The 15440-nt window shown below is 59.5% G+C and overlaps 1 protein-coding gene across 1 annotated transcript; it reads left to right on the top strand.

Moving 5' to 3' along the window:
- The first annotated feature begins 9618 nt into the window (after window positions 1-9618).
- LOC149520712 (maestro heat-like repeat-containing protein family member 7) lies at window positions 9619-12837 on the top strand. The gene is made up of 7 exons (XM_089775326.1): window positions 9619-9790; window positions 10103-10225; window positions 10777-10844; window positions 11246-11351; window positions 11624-11719; window positions 11886-11990; window positions 12739-12837. Exons 1-7 carry the CDS (start codon window positions 9626-9628, stop codon window positions 12835-12837), a joined length of 762 nt encoding a protein of 253 aa, XP_089631452.1. The 5' UTR covers window positions 9619-9625.
- The last annotated feature ends 2603 nt before the right edge of the window (window positions 12838-15440 follow it).

The raw sequence follows: 15440 nt of genomic DNA, 5'->3' as shown, positions 1-15440 counted from the left end.
CCTGCTGTAGCCAAGAAGAGACCAGGAAGGAGGGATAAATAGGCCATGTGGTCGACTCCATCTTGGTACTCAGCTCAGCACTTCATCCCAGAGGCAGCAGTGCAGGGATCGAAGAGCCAGGAAGAACTGTGTGCCCATCCTGACCCTAAGATGCGCAACAAGGACTCGTAAGCCAGCAGCTGTAACATCTCTGCTAGAGGCTGCATCGAGAACCGGGAAATTTGATGCATGTAATGTACTATCCTTTAACAACCTTACTCTCATGCTTTTCTTTATTGTAATAATAAACCTTTAGATGTTAGATGCTAAAGGATTGGCTCAGCATGATTTGTGGGTAAGGTCCAGAGGGTAAATTGACCAGGGATCTGTGGCTGGTTTCTTGGAACCGGACAGTACTTGTTCGGGGTAGGTGGGATTGGGTGCTAAACCCCCCCCCCCCCACCGGTGTTTGAGGCCCGGGGCCATCTGGGGCATGGATATTGCTGGGGTTTCGGAGGGGTTTTGCTCGTGAGGCTTCAGGCAGGCAGCTGAAGCACTCTGTGAGACTGGTTTGTGGCCTGTTTGGAGAGGTAACCAGTCTGGGGACTGTAAGGAGCCCCGAAGTTGAGCAATTCGCCCTGAGCGGAAGCCCTCAGCTGTGCCCAGACACAGTCCGGTCTGTCACAGCCCCAGCCAAGCCGTTTGCTGCGCCATGAGGAGAACCGCCCTGTGCTGGGCACCTGATCAGTGAAGAGAAGTTCAGCGCCCAGACTGCCTGGGAGGGCAGCACAAGGAGTCATCGTCTCCAGGAGAGGCAGTGGTCTCATCACACCATCAGCCCCAGGGTTCTCCTGGCTTTGCAGGCGTCATGGAGACGGGGAGTGCTACGGAGGGAAGGGATGATGAGGCAGCTCAATGGATGTTTTCGGGGAGTTCGTTCAGAGCAGCGAGGCAGAAAGCACAGAGCCCTGGAGGGGCAGAGCGTCAAGAAACCCCCTGAAATCTTCAAGTCTGAGCTGTGAGGGGAGCACGTCACCCTGGACCATTCCTCACAGGTGTCTGCCCAGCCTCTTTTTAAACGCCTCCAGCGACAGCAATTCCACAGCCTCCTTTGGGAGCCTCTTCCAGAGCTTAACTGCCCTTAGGGACAGAAAGTTCCCCTAAATCTCCCTCGGTGCAGGTAAAGTCCCTCACACATTGTCCAACTTCAGTGGACATAGAGACAAGTGATCATCAGCCCCTTTAGAAGAGCCCATAACACACGGGAAGGCCTGTTATCGGCCCTCCCTACCTTTTCTTTTCTCAAGACTGTCTATGGCGTTCTCATGGGTCAGGTATTTTACACCTTTTATCATTTTTGTGACTCTCCCCTGGACTCGCTCCACCTGGCCCACATCTTCCCTACAGTGTGGCAGCCAGAACCCAACAGAGTCCGTCAGCTGAGACCGGTGGAGGAGGACAGGCACCGCCCAGATCTGACAAGCCAGAGCCCTGTTTAGACAAACCCTTTTTTGCAGCTGTATTACCTTGTTGACTCATATGCCCATTTGTGATCTTGGATAACCCCCAGATCGTGTTCAGCAGCACTGTCCCCAGCCCATGGGCCATCCTCAGCTGGAGCAATTGCACAATCTGGCCTGGGACTTCCTGTCCATTACTGCCCCATGCCCTGCTCTTTCCCACCATCACCCCGCCCTCTCCCTGCGTGGCATCTTGTACCCTAGGATGCAGCTTTGGGGATCACTGGGGGGCTGGCACCACATGGAGGCAGCAGTCATGCCCCCGCTAGTCTCTGTGTGGCAGGAGCCATGGCGGAGTCAGACAGCACTGGACAAATGCACTTGCTCTGTTGTGCTCTGCTTCCCCATGGCTCCTACTGATGTGGGGAGTGTGTGTGGGGCCCGACTGCTGCCTCTGCACAGCACCAGGCCCCCCAGTGACCTCCAAAGCCACGTCCTCCCTCTTCCCAAGCAGAGAGATCCGATCCCAGACAGGAGATGCCACAGCTGAGGATGGCACAACTATGAGGAGCTGCCGGTGTGGGATGCTGGCTCCTGGGAACTTCTTCAGAGGGGTATCCCAAGCTCTGCTACCACTAGCAAGCTTGAAGAAAACCCAATAATCTCTGATAGCTGACCTCTCAGTCTTAGTCATGCACTCACCCACCTCCTATTACTTTCCAGGACACAAGAATCAGATCCTAGTCTTTAAAAGGGTGTTCTTATTAACAAAACAAAAAGATATTCTTGAGAAAGGATACTTCATTGCTAGGTGTTATAGAGCAGCTGAGAAAAGAATAGATTAAAACACAGAGAATTGCTTCCCTGGGATTCAGTTTTAGTTACAGCGTAAGGGGGGGTTAACTAAACACCAAAACAAAGAAAATTGTGTATAACTATAAACATTCCCTATCTACTCACATGTTTGTACTTCCAAAGTCTAGTCCATTTCTAGGCATGGGTATTCATCTCCCTTCCCCCCAGTTCTTGGTTTGAATGCCCAAAGGAAAAGCAGCAGGCAGATTCCCTTTCAAGCCAACTCTAACACGTTCTTCCCATTGGTTCTCCTGGCTACCTGCCAACATTTCCTGGTCACCCACTTTCCAGGGTGAACCCTTTAGTTACTGAATGCTGAACTGTTTCTTCAGACAACGAGGGTGAGAAAGGCCAATCTGTACCTCTCTCCTTCACTCTCTTACCAAAACATTGCTTCTCTTTTTAAGCAGTAATATTTTACTAGAAGACTTACTTGGCCTTGCTCGGGTCCTTCAGGGCAGGGGGCTGGCGGTGTGGGGAGTGCAAGAGTCAGAGCTAAGTGGGATGGGCCCTGCCAGCAAGGAGGAGACAGGAAGCCTGCACCTCGTACTCCTGCGAAAAGCCTGCCTGGGGGAAACTCAGCTCTGGAGGGAAGAAGGAAGCCACAGGCTGGCGCACACAGGGCTCTGTGGGCTTGTCGGAGGCTATGGGTGTCAGGCTGTGAGCCCAGCAGCAGAGCATTTAAGGCACCCAGAGTTCCAGGGCAGACGATGACACAACACCTCACTCCCAGAACATGCACCTCAGTCTGTAGAGCGGTGCCGGTAAGGTTCAGGGAGGTGTCTCAGGCCGAGGGAGCGAGCTGCAGTGGCTGGAGGCTGACCCTGGAGGTGCTCCCTGTGGCAATAAGAGGCCAGGCTGATTATGGAACCTGGTGGGAGGGAGGGCAAGGGCATGGCAGGTAGCACTGGCATGAAATGCCGAAGCCAGGCAACGCTCCTCAGCCTGGTCCATCCTGCCAGGCCGGAGCCATTCCCTCCCATAGGCTGTGTGAACCACGGCAGCCAGCCACTCCCAGCAACTCAGCCCTGGCTCCTCGTGGTCTCCTGGATGCTTTATTCCCACTGTTCAATCCCAGGGCGCATCCCAGGGGAACGCCCCCAGGAGGCCTCCCATGCGGTCCCGGTAGATCCCGTCGAAGGCCTTGCTCTGCGCCGCTGTGAAATGGTTCTTCCAGTCCCCACAGATGCCTGTGGAAGGCGAGTGGCGCTGCTCAGGATTCGCACCATGGCCATCGCGGGGACTGGGACTCGCCTCCCACCCTGCAGATCGCGGGGCGCTTGCTGCTGCAAGGGGGGTTGAGCCCACCCTGCTCCCAGTGCACAATCCTGGCTCTGCCCCCGGCTCATCCCCCACAAGGGCTCGATGGGATCTGTGAAGCTCCCCAATGATGGGGCTGCCTGACAGCAGCCTCCTCACTATAACTTTGGGCTGGGCCCTGACTGAGCTCCCAGGCAGCCTTCTTATAGTCCTAGTCCCGCCCTTTGACTTCCGGTCAGGTGAGGGGGCGGGGCTAGGCTGGGCCCAAAATGGCCCCCAGAGGGGTTCCTCCGCCTCCGGCTCAGTGGGTGGCCATTCCACCCCCCTACACTCCTCCCCCCTTAAGTCCAGCTCCCAATCTCCGGGACCGGGATTCTGCTCTTCCTCCCTGCGGGACAGGGCATCGACATTGTCCCTCCCTGCTCGGTGTTTCACTGTGAATACATACGGTTGGAGGGACAGGTACCATCTCATCATGCGACTGTTGGTATCCTGCATCTGATGGAGCCATTGTAGGGGTGCATGGTCTGTAAAAAGAATAAAAGAGTCTCCAAGGAGGTAATACCGCAGCGCCTCGATGGCCCACTTTATCGCTAGGGCCTCCTTCTCAATTGCGGCGTAGCGGCGCTCTCGAGGAAATAGTTTTCGGCTGATATACAGCACTGGGTGTTCTTCTCCCTCAATTTCCTGGGACAGTACTGCCCCCAGTCCGCAGTCTGACGCGTCCGTCTGGACAATGAAGGGCCGGGAGAAATCGGGGCTGAACAGAACTGGCTCGCTGCACACAGCGGCTTTTAGGTCCTGAAAAGCTGTCTTGCATTCCGGCGACCACCTGATCCTTTGAGGACTGTCTTTCTTGAGGAGCGCCGTGAGAGGCGCGGCTCGAGTTGCAAAGTGTGGCACAAAACGGCGATAGTAGCCTGCCAACCCTAAAAACTGTCTTACTTTCTTCTTGGAGTTGGGTGCCGGCTAGTTTTGGACCGCCTCCACCTTCCCTACTAGAGGCCGGACTAGGCCCCACCCCAGCTGGTACCCGAGGTAGGTGGTTTCCTGCCAGCCAAGTTTACATTTCGTGGGATTGGTGGTCAGGCCGGCATCCCGCAATGTCCGCATTACGGCCGCTACCCGCTCGAGATGTTCCTCCCAATCTTGGCTGTAAATTACCACATCATCTAGGTACGCGGCGGCATACGCCGTATGCGGGGATAGCAAGCGGTCCATCATTCGCTGAAATGTTGCAGGGGCCCCATGGAGTCCGAATGGCATCCTTATAAAATGGAACAATCCCGGGGGAGTTGAAAAGGCAGTTTTTTCTCTCGATTCGGAGTCCAGGGGGATCTGCCAATATCCCTCTGTAAGATCTAGGGTGGTTATAAAGTCGGCTCTCCCCAAGCGTTCTAACAGTGCGTCTGTTCGCGGCATGGGGTAGGCGTCAAATTTTGAAATTTCATTTACTCGTCTGAAATCGATGCAGAAGCGGACACTGCCATCTGGCTTCGGCACCAAGACGATTGGGCTACGCCACTCGCTCTGGGAGCGCTCTATCACTCCCAGTTGCAGCATCGACTGGACTTCCTCCTCGACTACCTTCCGCATCTGGTGGGGGAGAGGCCGAGTACCTTCTCGTACCACTTGGCCTGGAGGGGTCCAAATGTTATGTGTTATTACCCCAGTATGGCCGGGTTGGGTTGTGAAGGTCTTTCGAAATGTCTCTCTGGGTATGTCTACACTACCCTCCTAGTTCGAACTAGGAGGGTAGTGTAGGCATACCGCACTTGCAGATGAAGCCCGGGATTTGAATTTCCCGGGCTTCATTTGCATAAGCGGGGCGCCGCCATTTTTAAAAGCCCGCTGGTTCGAACCCCGTGCAGCGCGGCTACACGGAGCACGAACTAGGTAGTTCGAACTAGGCTTCCTAGTTCGAACTACCGTTACTCCTCATTCCACGAGGTGAGGAGTTTTCCTGGTTTGGCCCAGAGCAGCCACCAGGGGAACCTGGGGAGGGCTGGCCTCCAGCTACTTCGAATTAAGTGGCTACACAGCCCTTAATTCCAACTACTGAATTCGAATTTGGCGTTACTCCTGGTAGAATGAAGTTTACCTAGTTCGAATTAAGTCCAAACTAGCGGTTTGTATGTGTAGCACCTATAAAAGTTAATTCCAACTAACGGCTGTTAGTTCGAATTAACTTTGTAGTGTAGACATACCCATAGTTCCTATACAACTAACAGCTAATGGGTAGTCTCCCGTAGTTTAAATCTTGGGGCATTTGGAAAAGGAGGGGGAGCTACATGTGTGCGGGGTGTATTGTTGCCCTCTGCTGGATGGACTGTAAATGCTTTATGTATGTATCATATGCCCTATAGTGCTAACAGTTAATGGAGATTCTCCTCTAGCTCACACCTGGCATTTTCTAAAGTAATATATGTGTGTGTATGTGCGAGAGAGAGCAAGAGCCTGGGGGCTCCCTCATGTCTCCTCCCCATCCTGATCTGCTTGGCTTAAGTGCAGGAAAGAAGAAGTAGTGAGCTTTGTGTATTTGACATCAGGTGGAAGCAGGGGAATGGAGGAATAGTGGGAACAAGAGCACTTGGCTTCTTTTCCTGCAGACCGAGAGGGGTGGGGACTGGCTTGAGCTATATAAATCAGATGCCGCTCCATGCCTCAGTTTCCCCCTTCATACAATGCCGATGACACAGAGAATGTTTGTAAAGTGCCTTGTTGTTAGCCCATGGGGCAGAGGGGGAAACTCGGTCTCAGAAGCAGACTGGGGGGAGGTAAAACCCTACCTAGGCAGCGCTGGTTCCACTACGTCACGCTGCCAGACCGGTCTGAGTGGGTCCCTCTCTTGGCTGCTCCTCCCCCCAGGAGGAGTGGGTTCCTCTCCATCGGCTGCAGGAACCAGCATTTCAAGGTCTTTGCCAATGGGCAGCCGTTCTGCAATTCAGCTCTGCCGCGGCTTCCAGCAGATCGATACACTGGAGATCGATGGTGCCGTGGTCGGGTCCTGTGCCCAGTTCTGAGCCCGACCGGTGCCGCTGCCCAGACGGAGATGAGTGGCACACACACAACACCCCCCTACGGCCGCCCTCGCAAACCCAATAAACCTCTCCCTTTCGCAGAATGACTCTGCTCCTGCGTGGTTCTGGGGCTACTTGTGTGTGTGTCCTAGACCCCCTTTCTGCTCACCGCAGATAGAGACTCCTCTGCAGGTAGAGCTGAGTGCGACGCCTGCACTGGGATGGCGTATTGGGATAATGTACTGACAGCTCCTCTGCGCCACCCCTCCTCTTCCTGCCGCTGCAACATCAAATTAACCTTCCTGGTCTGCCCCCGTCCTCCCTCCGGTACCAGGAGACCCCACGCATGATGGGAGGGGCTGCAAACTGGGGAGCAGGCTACTGCAGGGCTGAGGGCAGCAAACCAGCCCCCAGAGCCCTGCAGGGCCTGGCCACGGGGAAGGGGAACTGATGTGAGCAGCATTTACAGCTGGGGGGGGCTGCGGGGAGGAGGACAACGGAGCCACGAGCAAGACAGGGGGTGAGCCAGCACCAGTGAGTCTCAGGGGGTATGTCTACACTACCCCGCTAGTTCGAACTAGGGGGGTAATGTATGCATACCGAACTTGCTAATGAAGCCCGGGATTTGAATTTCCCGGGCTTCATTAGCATAAAGCCGGCGCCGCCATTTTTAAAAGCCGCCTAGTGCGAACCCCGTGCCGTGGAACGAGGAGTACAGATAGTTCGGAATGGCTACGTAGTCCGAACTATCTAGCCCGTGCCGCGTGTAGCCACGCGGCACGGGGTTCGCACTAGCCGGCTTTTAAAAATGGCGGCGCCGACTTTATGCTAATGAAGCCCGGGAAATTCAAATCCCGGGCTTCATTAGCAAGTTCGGTATGCATACATTACCCCCCTAGTTCAAACTAGCGGGGTAGTGTAGAAATACATACCCAGGGGGACTAGAGCCTCCAGGCCTGGCCCCCGTTGAGAGAGAAGCTCAGAGATTGGAGCTGGGGCAGCCAGGAGCCCCCCACTGCTTTGTGGGGTGCAGAACAATGACTGCTCCCGAGGGGGGAAAGGAAGGTGCCTGCACTGCAGGGCCTCCCTGGAGAGACAGTATCGGTCCCTGGCAGACAAAGGTGGAACCAGTTCCAGGGCCTGGCCAGGAAAGAGCCCAAGTCCTGGGAGAAATCAGGCTCCATGCTCAGCTGTGAGTCCGAGTCCCATAGACAAAAGCGCCCCAGGGCAGTGGTGGATTCTCCACATGTCAATGGGTCTAGTGCAGGCCAGAGGCCTTGCTGGGATGCGCTAGGGCAAAGCCCAGGGCTGGGGCCGGACGGGAGCCCGTGAGAGGCAGCGGGGCGAGTGGGAGGCTCTAACTCTTGCTCCTGGCCAGGCAGTCCAGTGCTGGGTGACACCAAGGCCACGTCTGCACTGCAGGCATTTTGCTCAAGAACAACTGTTCTTGTGCAAAAACTTGTGGCGCGTCTACACTGCACGTGAATTCTTGTGCAAGTAAATTTGCAGTAAAGCATCAGAAAAGAGGGCTTCTTGCACAGGAGTTATTCCTCTCCCCACGAGGAATAAGCCCCTTTTGTGCAAGAGCTGTTGTGCAAGAAGGCAGCGTGGACGGGCACCAGGGGCTTCTTGAGCAAGACACTTTTATGGCTAAAATGGTCATCAGAGCTTTCTTGCACAAGAAAGCATTCACAGTGCCATGGACACTCTTGTGCAAAAGCACATGGCAGGGTGGAGGTGCTCTTGCACGAGACCTTTTGCGCAAGAACTCCGGTGTGAAACAGTTCTTGTGCAAGAAGCCTGCAGTGTAGGGCAGGGAGCAGCCTATGGGGCTACTGGAGCTGCTGGCTGCAGGATGCCCAGTCAGGGAGTGGGGGGGACCCCTAGGAATGGCTCCAACTTCCCAGAGGGGTGGCCAGAGGCAGGACATTTGCCTGGCAGGGTGAGGTGGGGGGGGCAGTGACCTCACAGGGGCTTTGGGCAGCCCTCAGCAGACCAGGCAAAGCGCAGGTGGGGAGGTGGTGACCTCACAGAGGAACCCACATCTCAGGCTGATAAAAGGGGGGGGCGGGCCCAGGAGACTTTGGAGACCCCCGGTTGCTTTAGCTCTGGTGCGTCTCCTGCTCACAGTTGCTTTGTCCTCTGTGAGTTCCACATCCGGACAGCGCTTTGCAGAAGGTAAGAGCCCCCAGGGGTTTGGATCCCGCCCGGGGCCGGCTGGGTTCCAGGCAGGCCCAGCCCTCGGTCAAGGGCCAGAAGTGCCTGTGCAAGACCGAGCCGATAAGCAAGGGGCCATTTGGGGGCTGGGGGCAGTCGCTCTGGGGCGCTGGAACCCCTGGATTTCGCTCTGCAGGCTGCGCCCCAAGCTCCCCTTTGCTCCCCTCATTTGCAGCATGGCCAAACACATCAGGCTGTGGTTCCGGAAAGCCCTGAAGATGGCCCCAGGGCCGGTGGGAAGCAGCTCCTCCGTCCCCGCGGGCGGGGAAGCTGAATCCCACCAGCTCGGGGCGACTCGCCCACCGGCCAGGCCCCTCCGGACCTGGCTCCAGAGGCGGCTGGGAAGGCGGGACCCAGCCCAGCGGGGCAGCCGGGTAGGGTGGCTCTGGGGCCTCCTCTGTGGAGAGAAACACCTGCCCCAGGAGCCCAGCCCCCATTACCACCAGGGGGCATCGCCCTGCCCGGCCCCCGGGGACCTGCCAGTCTCCGGGAGCCCCCAGCCTCTCCGCACCAGCCCCTGCAGCTGTGGGTCCAGCTCAGTGAGCAGCAGCGCCTGGGCCTCCAGCTGCAGCCGGGCCACCTCCTGCAGCCGCTCAGACCCAGGTGAGGGGCCGTGAACATGCTGGGCCCAGGGGCTCACCCAGTACACGGGGGGGGAGGGGCAGCCCCAGTGTCTGCCCCGCAGCCAGGGCAATGGATGGGGGCGGGGGGGGGCTGCTTGGCTCTCTTGTTCCTGGTGGGGGCTCTGCTGAGGGCGTTGGCAGATGTGAGGATGGAAGGGGGATGGGTCCCTGCGAGGGGCGTGTGGGGCCCAACCTGCCCTGGGTCCCTGACATGGGGGCGCGTGACCCCTGCTGGCCGCTGGAGTCACCCTGGTCCCTTCCCTCCCGCACAGAGCCCCCCTGCGCCTCGGCGGAGCTCTGCCAGGAGCGGATGGACTCCCGGGTGGAGGAAGGGGCCATCTATGATATTGAAGAGCAGCTCCACACCCGGGACACGGTAGGAACCTTCTCCACACGGGGGGGACCCGAGATTGTCCGGCCCCTTCCCAGCACGTCCCCCCCTCCGGGAGGGGCTTGTCCCTGGGGATCCCCCTGGGGCCCCTTCTCCTGCATGACCTGGGCCCCCCAAGCTGAGGTCTCTTGTCATGCACCAGCTGGGCCCCCACAAGCCTGAGGCAGCAGTTGGGGGGGGAGTGTGGGTGCTTGGACAACCGGCAGCTCCCACCTCCACTCCTGGGAGGCCTGAGCCCTGCAGCTGTCCGTGGGGGGCAGGCAGGCCCCAGGCTCACAGACTCTCTCTGGGGTGCAGAGCCCTGCCGCCCTGCAGCGGTTCCTCCTGGCCGTCCCCCCCGCCTGCCTCGCCGCCCTCCAAAGGGGCGAGGACACCCTGGCGCCGCGCTGCTGCAAGGACACCATGATGGCCAGGATCGTGGTGAGCGAGTGGCGGCGGCCGGGAGGAGGGGAGGGGATACGTGGGGTGGACAGGGGTCTGCCTGGGCCATGGTGGCGGGTGGGGGTGCTGGAAATGGGATGGGTGGGGCCAGGAGTGCTGGAGGGGGAGGGGGAGGTGGACATGGGGAGGGTGGGTGGGGATGCTGGAGGAGGGAGGGACACAGAAATGGGGCAGGTCTGGGGTGCTAGACAGGGAGGGGCGTTCGGAACAGGGAGGGGTCTCCCCGGGCCATGGGGGGGGAGCTGGAAGGTTAGCAGAGCGGGCTGCTGAGGATGCGCCTGGGGAGCAGGGATGAGGAGGTTCAGAGGCTGGTCACCAGGGCAGTGAGGGGCAGGAGACGGCCTGGGGACAAGGATTGAGCTGGTCCCGGTTTGGGAGGGGGGTGCTGGGAGGGGCCCTGTGCCGGGCAGGGGGGCTACAGGCCAGCAGGAGGCAGTGGGGCTGGATCCTGCTGGGTGGGGGCGCTGGCCGTGTGAGCGTCTCTTGGGGGCCCAGCCTCACACGCCCCTTTGTCTCCTTGGGTCTCACAGGAGATCATGGAGGACTCCCCCCCCCCACTGGTCTTGGCCGACTGCCTCAACGCCGCCTGCAGCCTCAGGTACCGCCCCCCCCCCCCCCGCCGACTCCCCCCCAGAGCAGATCCCCTGACCAGGGAGTGGGAAAGTCTCTGTCTCCTGGGCTATGTCTAGACTGCAAGCCTCTTTCGAAAGAGAGCACCCAGTGAGTCTGGATGCTCTCTTTCGAAGAAGCCCTAGTTACATTCAAGAACGCCTTCGTTCGAAAGAAGCACTTTCCAAAGAAGGCGTTCTTCCTCGTGAAATGAGGTTTACCGCCGTGGAAAGAAAAGCCGCGTTCTTTCGATTTAATTTCGAAAGAACGCGACTACAGTCTAGACGCAGGTGATGTTTTTTCGGAAAAAGGCTACTTTTCCCGAAAAAACCCGAGTCTGGACACAGCCCTGCTGCTGAATTAACAGTCTCTGCCCCTCTCTCCTGCCAGCACCTTGCAGCCTCCCCTACAGGCCAAGCTCCTGAGCCCCCTGCTGAGGGCGGCCGTGGGACAGACTGTGTCTGGGGACTGGCAGCAGGAGCCCATCCACACACAGGTACGTCCCTCCGGGCCCTGCTCCCGGGCTGGGCTGGAGCTCCAGAGAGGAGTGGGGGTGGGGGCAGAGGGAGAGAAGAAGCTGCAGGTTTGGATCCTTCCCTCCAGGTTTCCCGTTGCTCTCCCTGGGGGCCCGTCCCTTCCATGCCCAGCCTGGGCTCCTCCCTGCTCTGCGAGGCGGCTCAGACCCTGCTCAAGGCTGCACCCCGGGGCCAGCGGGTGGCCTGGATTCCCCAACCCCCCTCTGACCCAGGGCTCCCCCTTGTCTTGCAGCAGTTCATCCGGGCCCTTCCCGTCGACCTCCAGGCCCTACTGGCAAGCCTCCTCGCCGAGTCCCCAGACACCGCCAGGCTGCAGCTGATCATGGAGGTGAGCCCCGTGGGGGGGACGGGGCCATTGTCCCTGCTTCCTCGGGGGGCCGAGAGAGGAGCTGTGTCAGTGGCTGGGGGGGGGGGGCACAGTCTGAGAGGAGCCCCAGGCTCTGCCCAGAACCGGCGCCTCCCTACGGGTCCTGACCTGCCTCTTTCCCCCCCAGCACCTGAGCCCGTGGCTGGAGTCCCGCCTGCCCCAGGAGCGAGCCAGGGCCCTTGGCAGCACCACGGCCCTGCTGGGAGTCGCCACCACCCTCCCGGGGTTTGAGGTAAGTGACCTCGGAGCCGGGGGGTCTGGGGCTGCAGGGCGCGGGGCTGGGAGCGTCCCCGGGAGGCAGAGCTGGGAATGGGCCGGGAATGGGCCGCGTTCTCCTTTCCCCGGGGAGGGGCGACCCTGGGCCTTTCCGGGGGGCACCTGGGCCCCAGACTGGGGAGTGGCCGTCAGTGGATCCCCTTGTTCCACCCCCGGAGTGACCCTTCAGTCGGGGCCATTGCTCAGGGTTGTCTCCTCGCAAGGCCGGCCCCGCCCCGCCCCGCCCCGCCCCGGGAGGTGTCTCTGTCCGTCCCCGAGCTCAGAACCGCCTCGGCGGCCGTTAGCATGGGACGTGCAGCCCCAGGATGCTGAGGGACCCCCCCTCTTCTCTCCCCTCAGAACTCCGCCGACTGGCCGAGGATGGGTCACCACGTGGCCCAGCTGGGCCTTTTTATTTCGGACCCATCCGAAGACGTCAGCCGGCTGGCCCGGAAGGGGGTGCACAGCCTGTACCGACTCCTCCTGCACCACAGGGGTAAGGAAGCCAGCCGGGACCTGGGCCCCAGGGACACCCTGAGGGTGCCGGCGGCGGGGGGAGGGGACCCAGCCCTTTTCCCCCAGACTGGCCCAAGGGGGGATGCGTCCCTCTGTGTTCCCCTTCTGCCCCCTGTGCCCCTCCATTTGCCCAGGGATGCCTGCAGGGACCCGTGGGAGGGGAAGGGCTCAGACCTGCCAGCAGAATCACCCTGGTTTGTCTCTTGCAGGCCTCAACATCCACCAGGCAGAGGACCTGTGGTGCAGGCACTACTATAAGGAGAGATGGGTCCTGGCGCATAGCAACACCGTCAGGGTGGGAGAGGTAAGGACGCGCTGCCAGGGCAGGGCAGGGCTCGGGGGTGGGGCTGGCTGGGGCCCTCGTGCGGGTAGGACGCGGGGTGGAAGCGGGGAGGCGCTGATCGAATGGTCGATGCATTTTCCCTCGACTATTCGAGCCGTGGACAGGGCGGCGCTGCCCCTTTGTGACGCTGTCCCGGCGTTTCAACGGGGCGGCGCTTCCTAGGGGCAGCGCCGCACCTTGCCCCGGATCTCCCATAGAAGGGGAAGCAGGGCGGGGCGGGGGGGCAACACTTTTTGATGGAGGTCGCTCCAAGATGTTGGCCAGTGGCCTAGGGCTGCTCTGTTGTGCGGAGGGGGTGAGGTCTGGGAGGGTCTTGGGGGCAGGAGGAAGGTGTGACCTGGGGCAGGGGTTGGGGTGCAGGGTGAGGAGAGCGTCTGGGTGCAGGGTCTGGAAGGGAGTTTGCAGAAGGAGGAAGCTGTTTTAGCCCCAGGAGTTGGGGCCGGGCTCTGGGCCGTCAGCTGAAACCTCCCGTGCTCTTGATTTCAGGTCTTTGGGCAGCTCTTCACGCCAGAGCAGGAGAACTGCTTTTTAGACAAGGCTCTGCTCGCTGCCCGCTCCCCCCTGAGGCGCCCCAGCCAGGCCGGGCTGGTCCTGGCCCACGCCCTGCATGGGCAGGCCCATCAGCTCCTGGGATACATGGTGAGCAGCCGGAGCAGATGCAGGAGAGTGGGGCAGGGCCAGGGTCTCCTTCCCATCCCCTCAGGGAGTCCCCCGCCCCTTTCCTCATGCTGCCCCCACCCCACGTCCCTGCTGGGTGGGTCAGAAGCTCACCCTGCGGGCCTGACGGGGGGCGACCAGAGAGCAGAACAAGTCTCAGCGCAGGGGGGAGGAGGGTGGAAATGCTGGGGGGGCCCAGTACCCCTGAGTCCCCAGGGATGAATGTGACGGATTCTGCTTCCCTTGCAGCAGGAAGACAGCCAGTGAGAGCACAAGGAGCTGAGGAGCCAGCAGCTGCGTCCCCCTCCCCCCAACCCTCCCAATTGTATAGAATGTATTTAAATTCTGATTAAATAACGTTTCAAAAAACATTTGGATCAGGCTTTGTCAATAATTTTTAATGGGGGGGGGCATTTTGGCAAGTGGTCAAGGGCCACATTTCTACCGAGGAGTTTGGGGTCTGCGACGGGGCGGTTGGGTGCAGAAGAGAGCTGAGGGTAGGAGCCTGGGTGCGCACCGTCCATTGCATCATCACGCGGCGCCATTGTGCTAGTGCTGGAGTTTGGGTGACTGGTTTAATTTGAATGTTTACACAGATTAGGTGTTTTAACTTTAGGAAACTTCATTTTAAATAAGGTAAAATGTTAATTTCTGTCTACCACAAAGGGTTTCAAAGTTTTCTTTATTAAAGGCAGGGATGAGGAACCTTTTTTGTCTCCAGGGCCACTGACCCCCAGAAAAACCAGTTGGGGACCACACACGAGAAAAGCAAAATACAAAAACCCTTCTTCCAAAACCCACAAGCCTCACTGAGGTGAGGGGAAGGGACAGGGAGGACTGAGGTTCGGGGATCCCTCATTTTTGGCCCCCCCTCAGATTGAGAGAGACCTGCAAATGCCACTCTCCCTGGAACCCAGGAGAGTTAATCTGTGCTGGGGCTGGAGTGCCAGGGGAGTGAGATGTCTCAGTCGGGGCCACATTCGTGAGGCTTGGGGGGGTTGGAGGCACCAGGGACGCATTCAGATAGAGCAGGGGAGCCGGCAGGGACCCTGAGAGGAGAAGTGGGAGTGAGAGCCCAGCCGGGGAGACACAAGGAAACCAGAGTCAGTCTAGTATCTCTCAGGCAGCTGGGGTAGACACCCCCCACCCCAAACCCCAGCCTCCTGTTGGATCCTCCTCCCACAGTTAACTGCCTCTGAGTCTGCACCCAAACTCCCATCGCTGCCCTGAACCTGTCCCAGAGCCTGCAACCCGCAGCCTCTCCCGCGCCCCACTCCCCAGCCATCCTGCACCGTAACCCCAGCCTCAGGCCAGCGAACCTGAGTGAGGGTGGGGGAGCCCAAGCAGCAGAGGGAGGGGGGAGTGGAATGAGTGGGGGCGTGGCCTCAGAACAGGGGCAGGGGTAGGTGCGGGGAAGGGGGCGGGGCAATGGTAGTGGCCTCTAATGCCCACACCCCTCCCTTCGGCATCGCTTATGTCCCATGTCCGCCCCCTCCTGAGCCCGCAGCCGGTGCCAAGGCCTCGTGCCCAGGGCGGGGTCGCCCCTGTGAGCTGCCAGCCATACTGGGGAGAGGCGAGAGGGTCTGGGCTGCTGTGTCCGTTGCTGGCTCCTGTCAGGCCTTTGCATCGAGTCCTGGTGCAGCCTGAGCAAACCTGGGTCCTTCCCTGCTCCTCCAACACCACCTGGGCAAAGGGAGGAGAGTCCCCAACAGCCTCTGTCACTTCGGCCTCCTGTCGGGGGAACATGCCCCCTGCAGCATGATCCCCTGGAGATCTAGCCCTCTGGGCACTCACACAAGGTCTCTACGCGGCAGCTGCTCTGTGCCTAGTGCTGGCACTGCAGAGCCATTTGCCACTTTGCACCCGACTGTCACCAGGTCCTTTCCATTTGCAGGGCCGGCCACATCTCCT

The sequence above is a fragment of the Pelodiscus sinensis genome, chromosome Z (assembly GCF_052426305.1).
Source record: "Pelodiscus sinensis isolate ZL-2025 chromosome Z, ASM5242630v1, whole genome shotgun sequence".
Classification (NCBI taxonomy): domain Eukaryota; kingdom Metazoa; phylum Chordata; order Testudines; family Trionychidae; genus Pelodiscus; species Pelodiscus sinensis.
Note: the sequence above shows the minus strand (reverse complement) of the source record. Positions and strands in the feature narration are given on the sequence as shown.

Coding starts and splice junctions, on each gene's coding strand:
- LOC149520712 (XM_089775326.1), top strand. CDS start 9,626: ATGGGGGCGCGTGACCCCTGCTGGCCGCTGGAGTCACCCTGGTCCCTT. Junction 10,845..11,245: donor AACGCCGCCTGCAGCCTCAG/GTACCGCCCCCC, acceptor CTCTCCTGCCAG/CACCTTGCAGCCTCCCCTAC. Junction 11,352..11,623: donor AGGAGCCCATCCACACACAG/GTACGTCCCTCC, acceptor CTTGTCTTGCAG/CAGTTCATCCGGGCCCTTCC.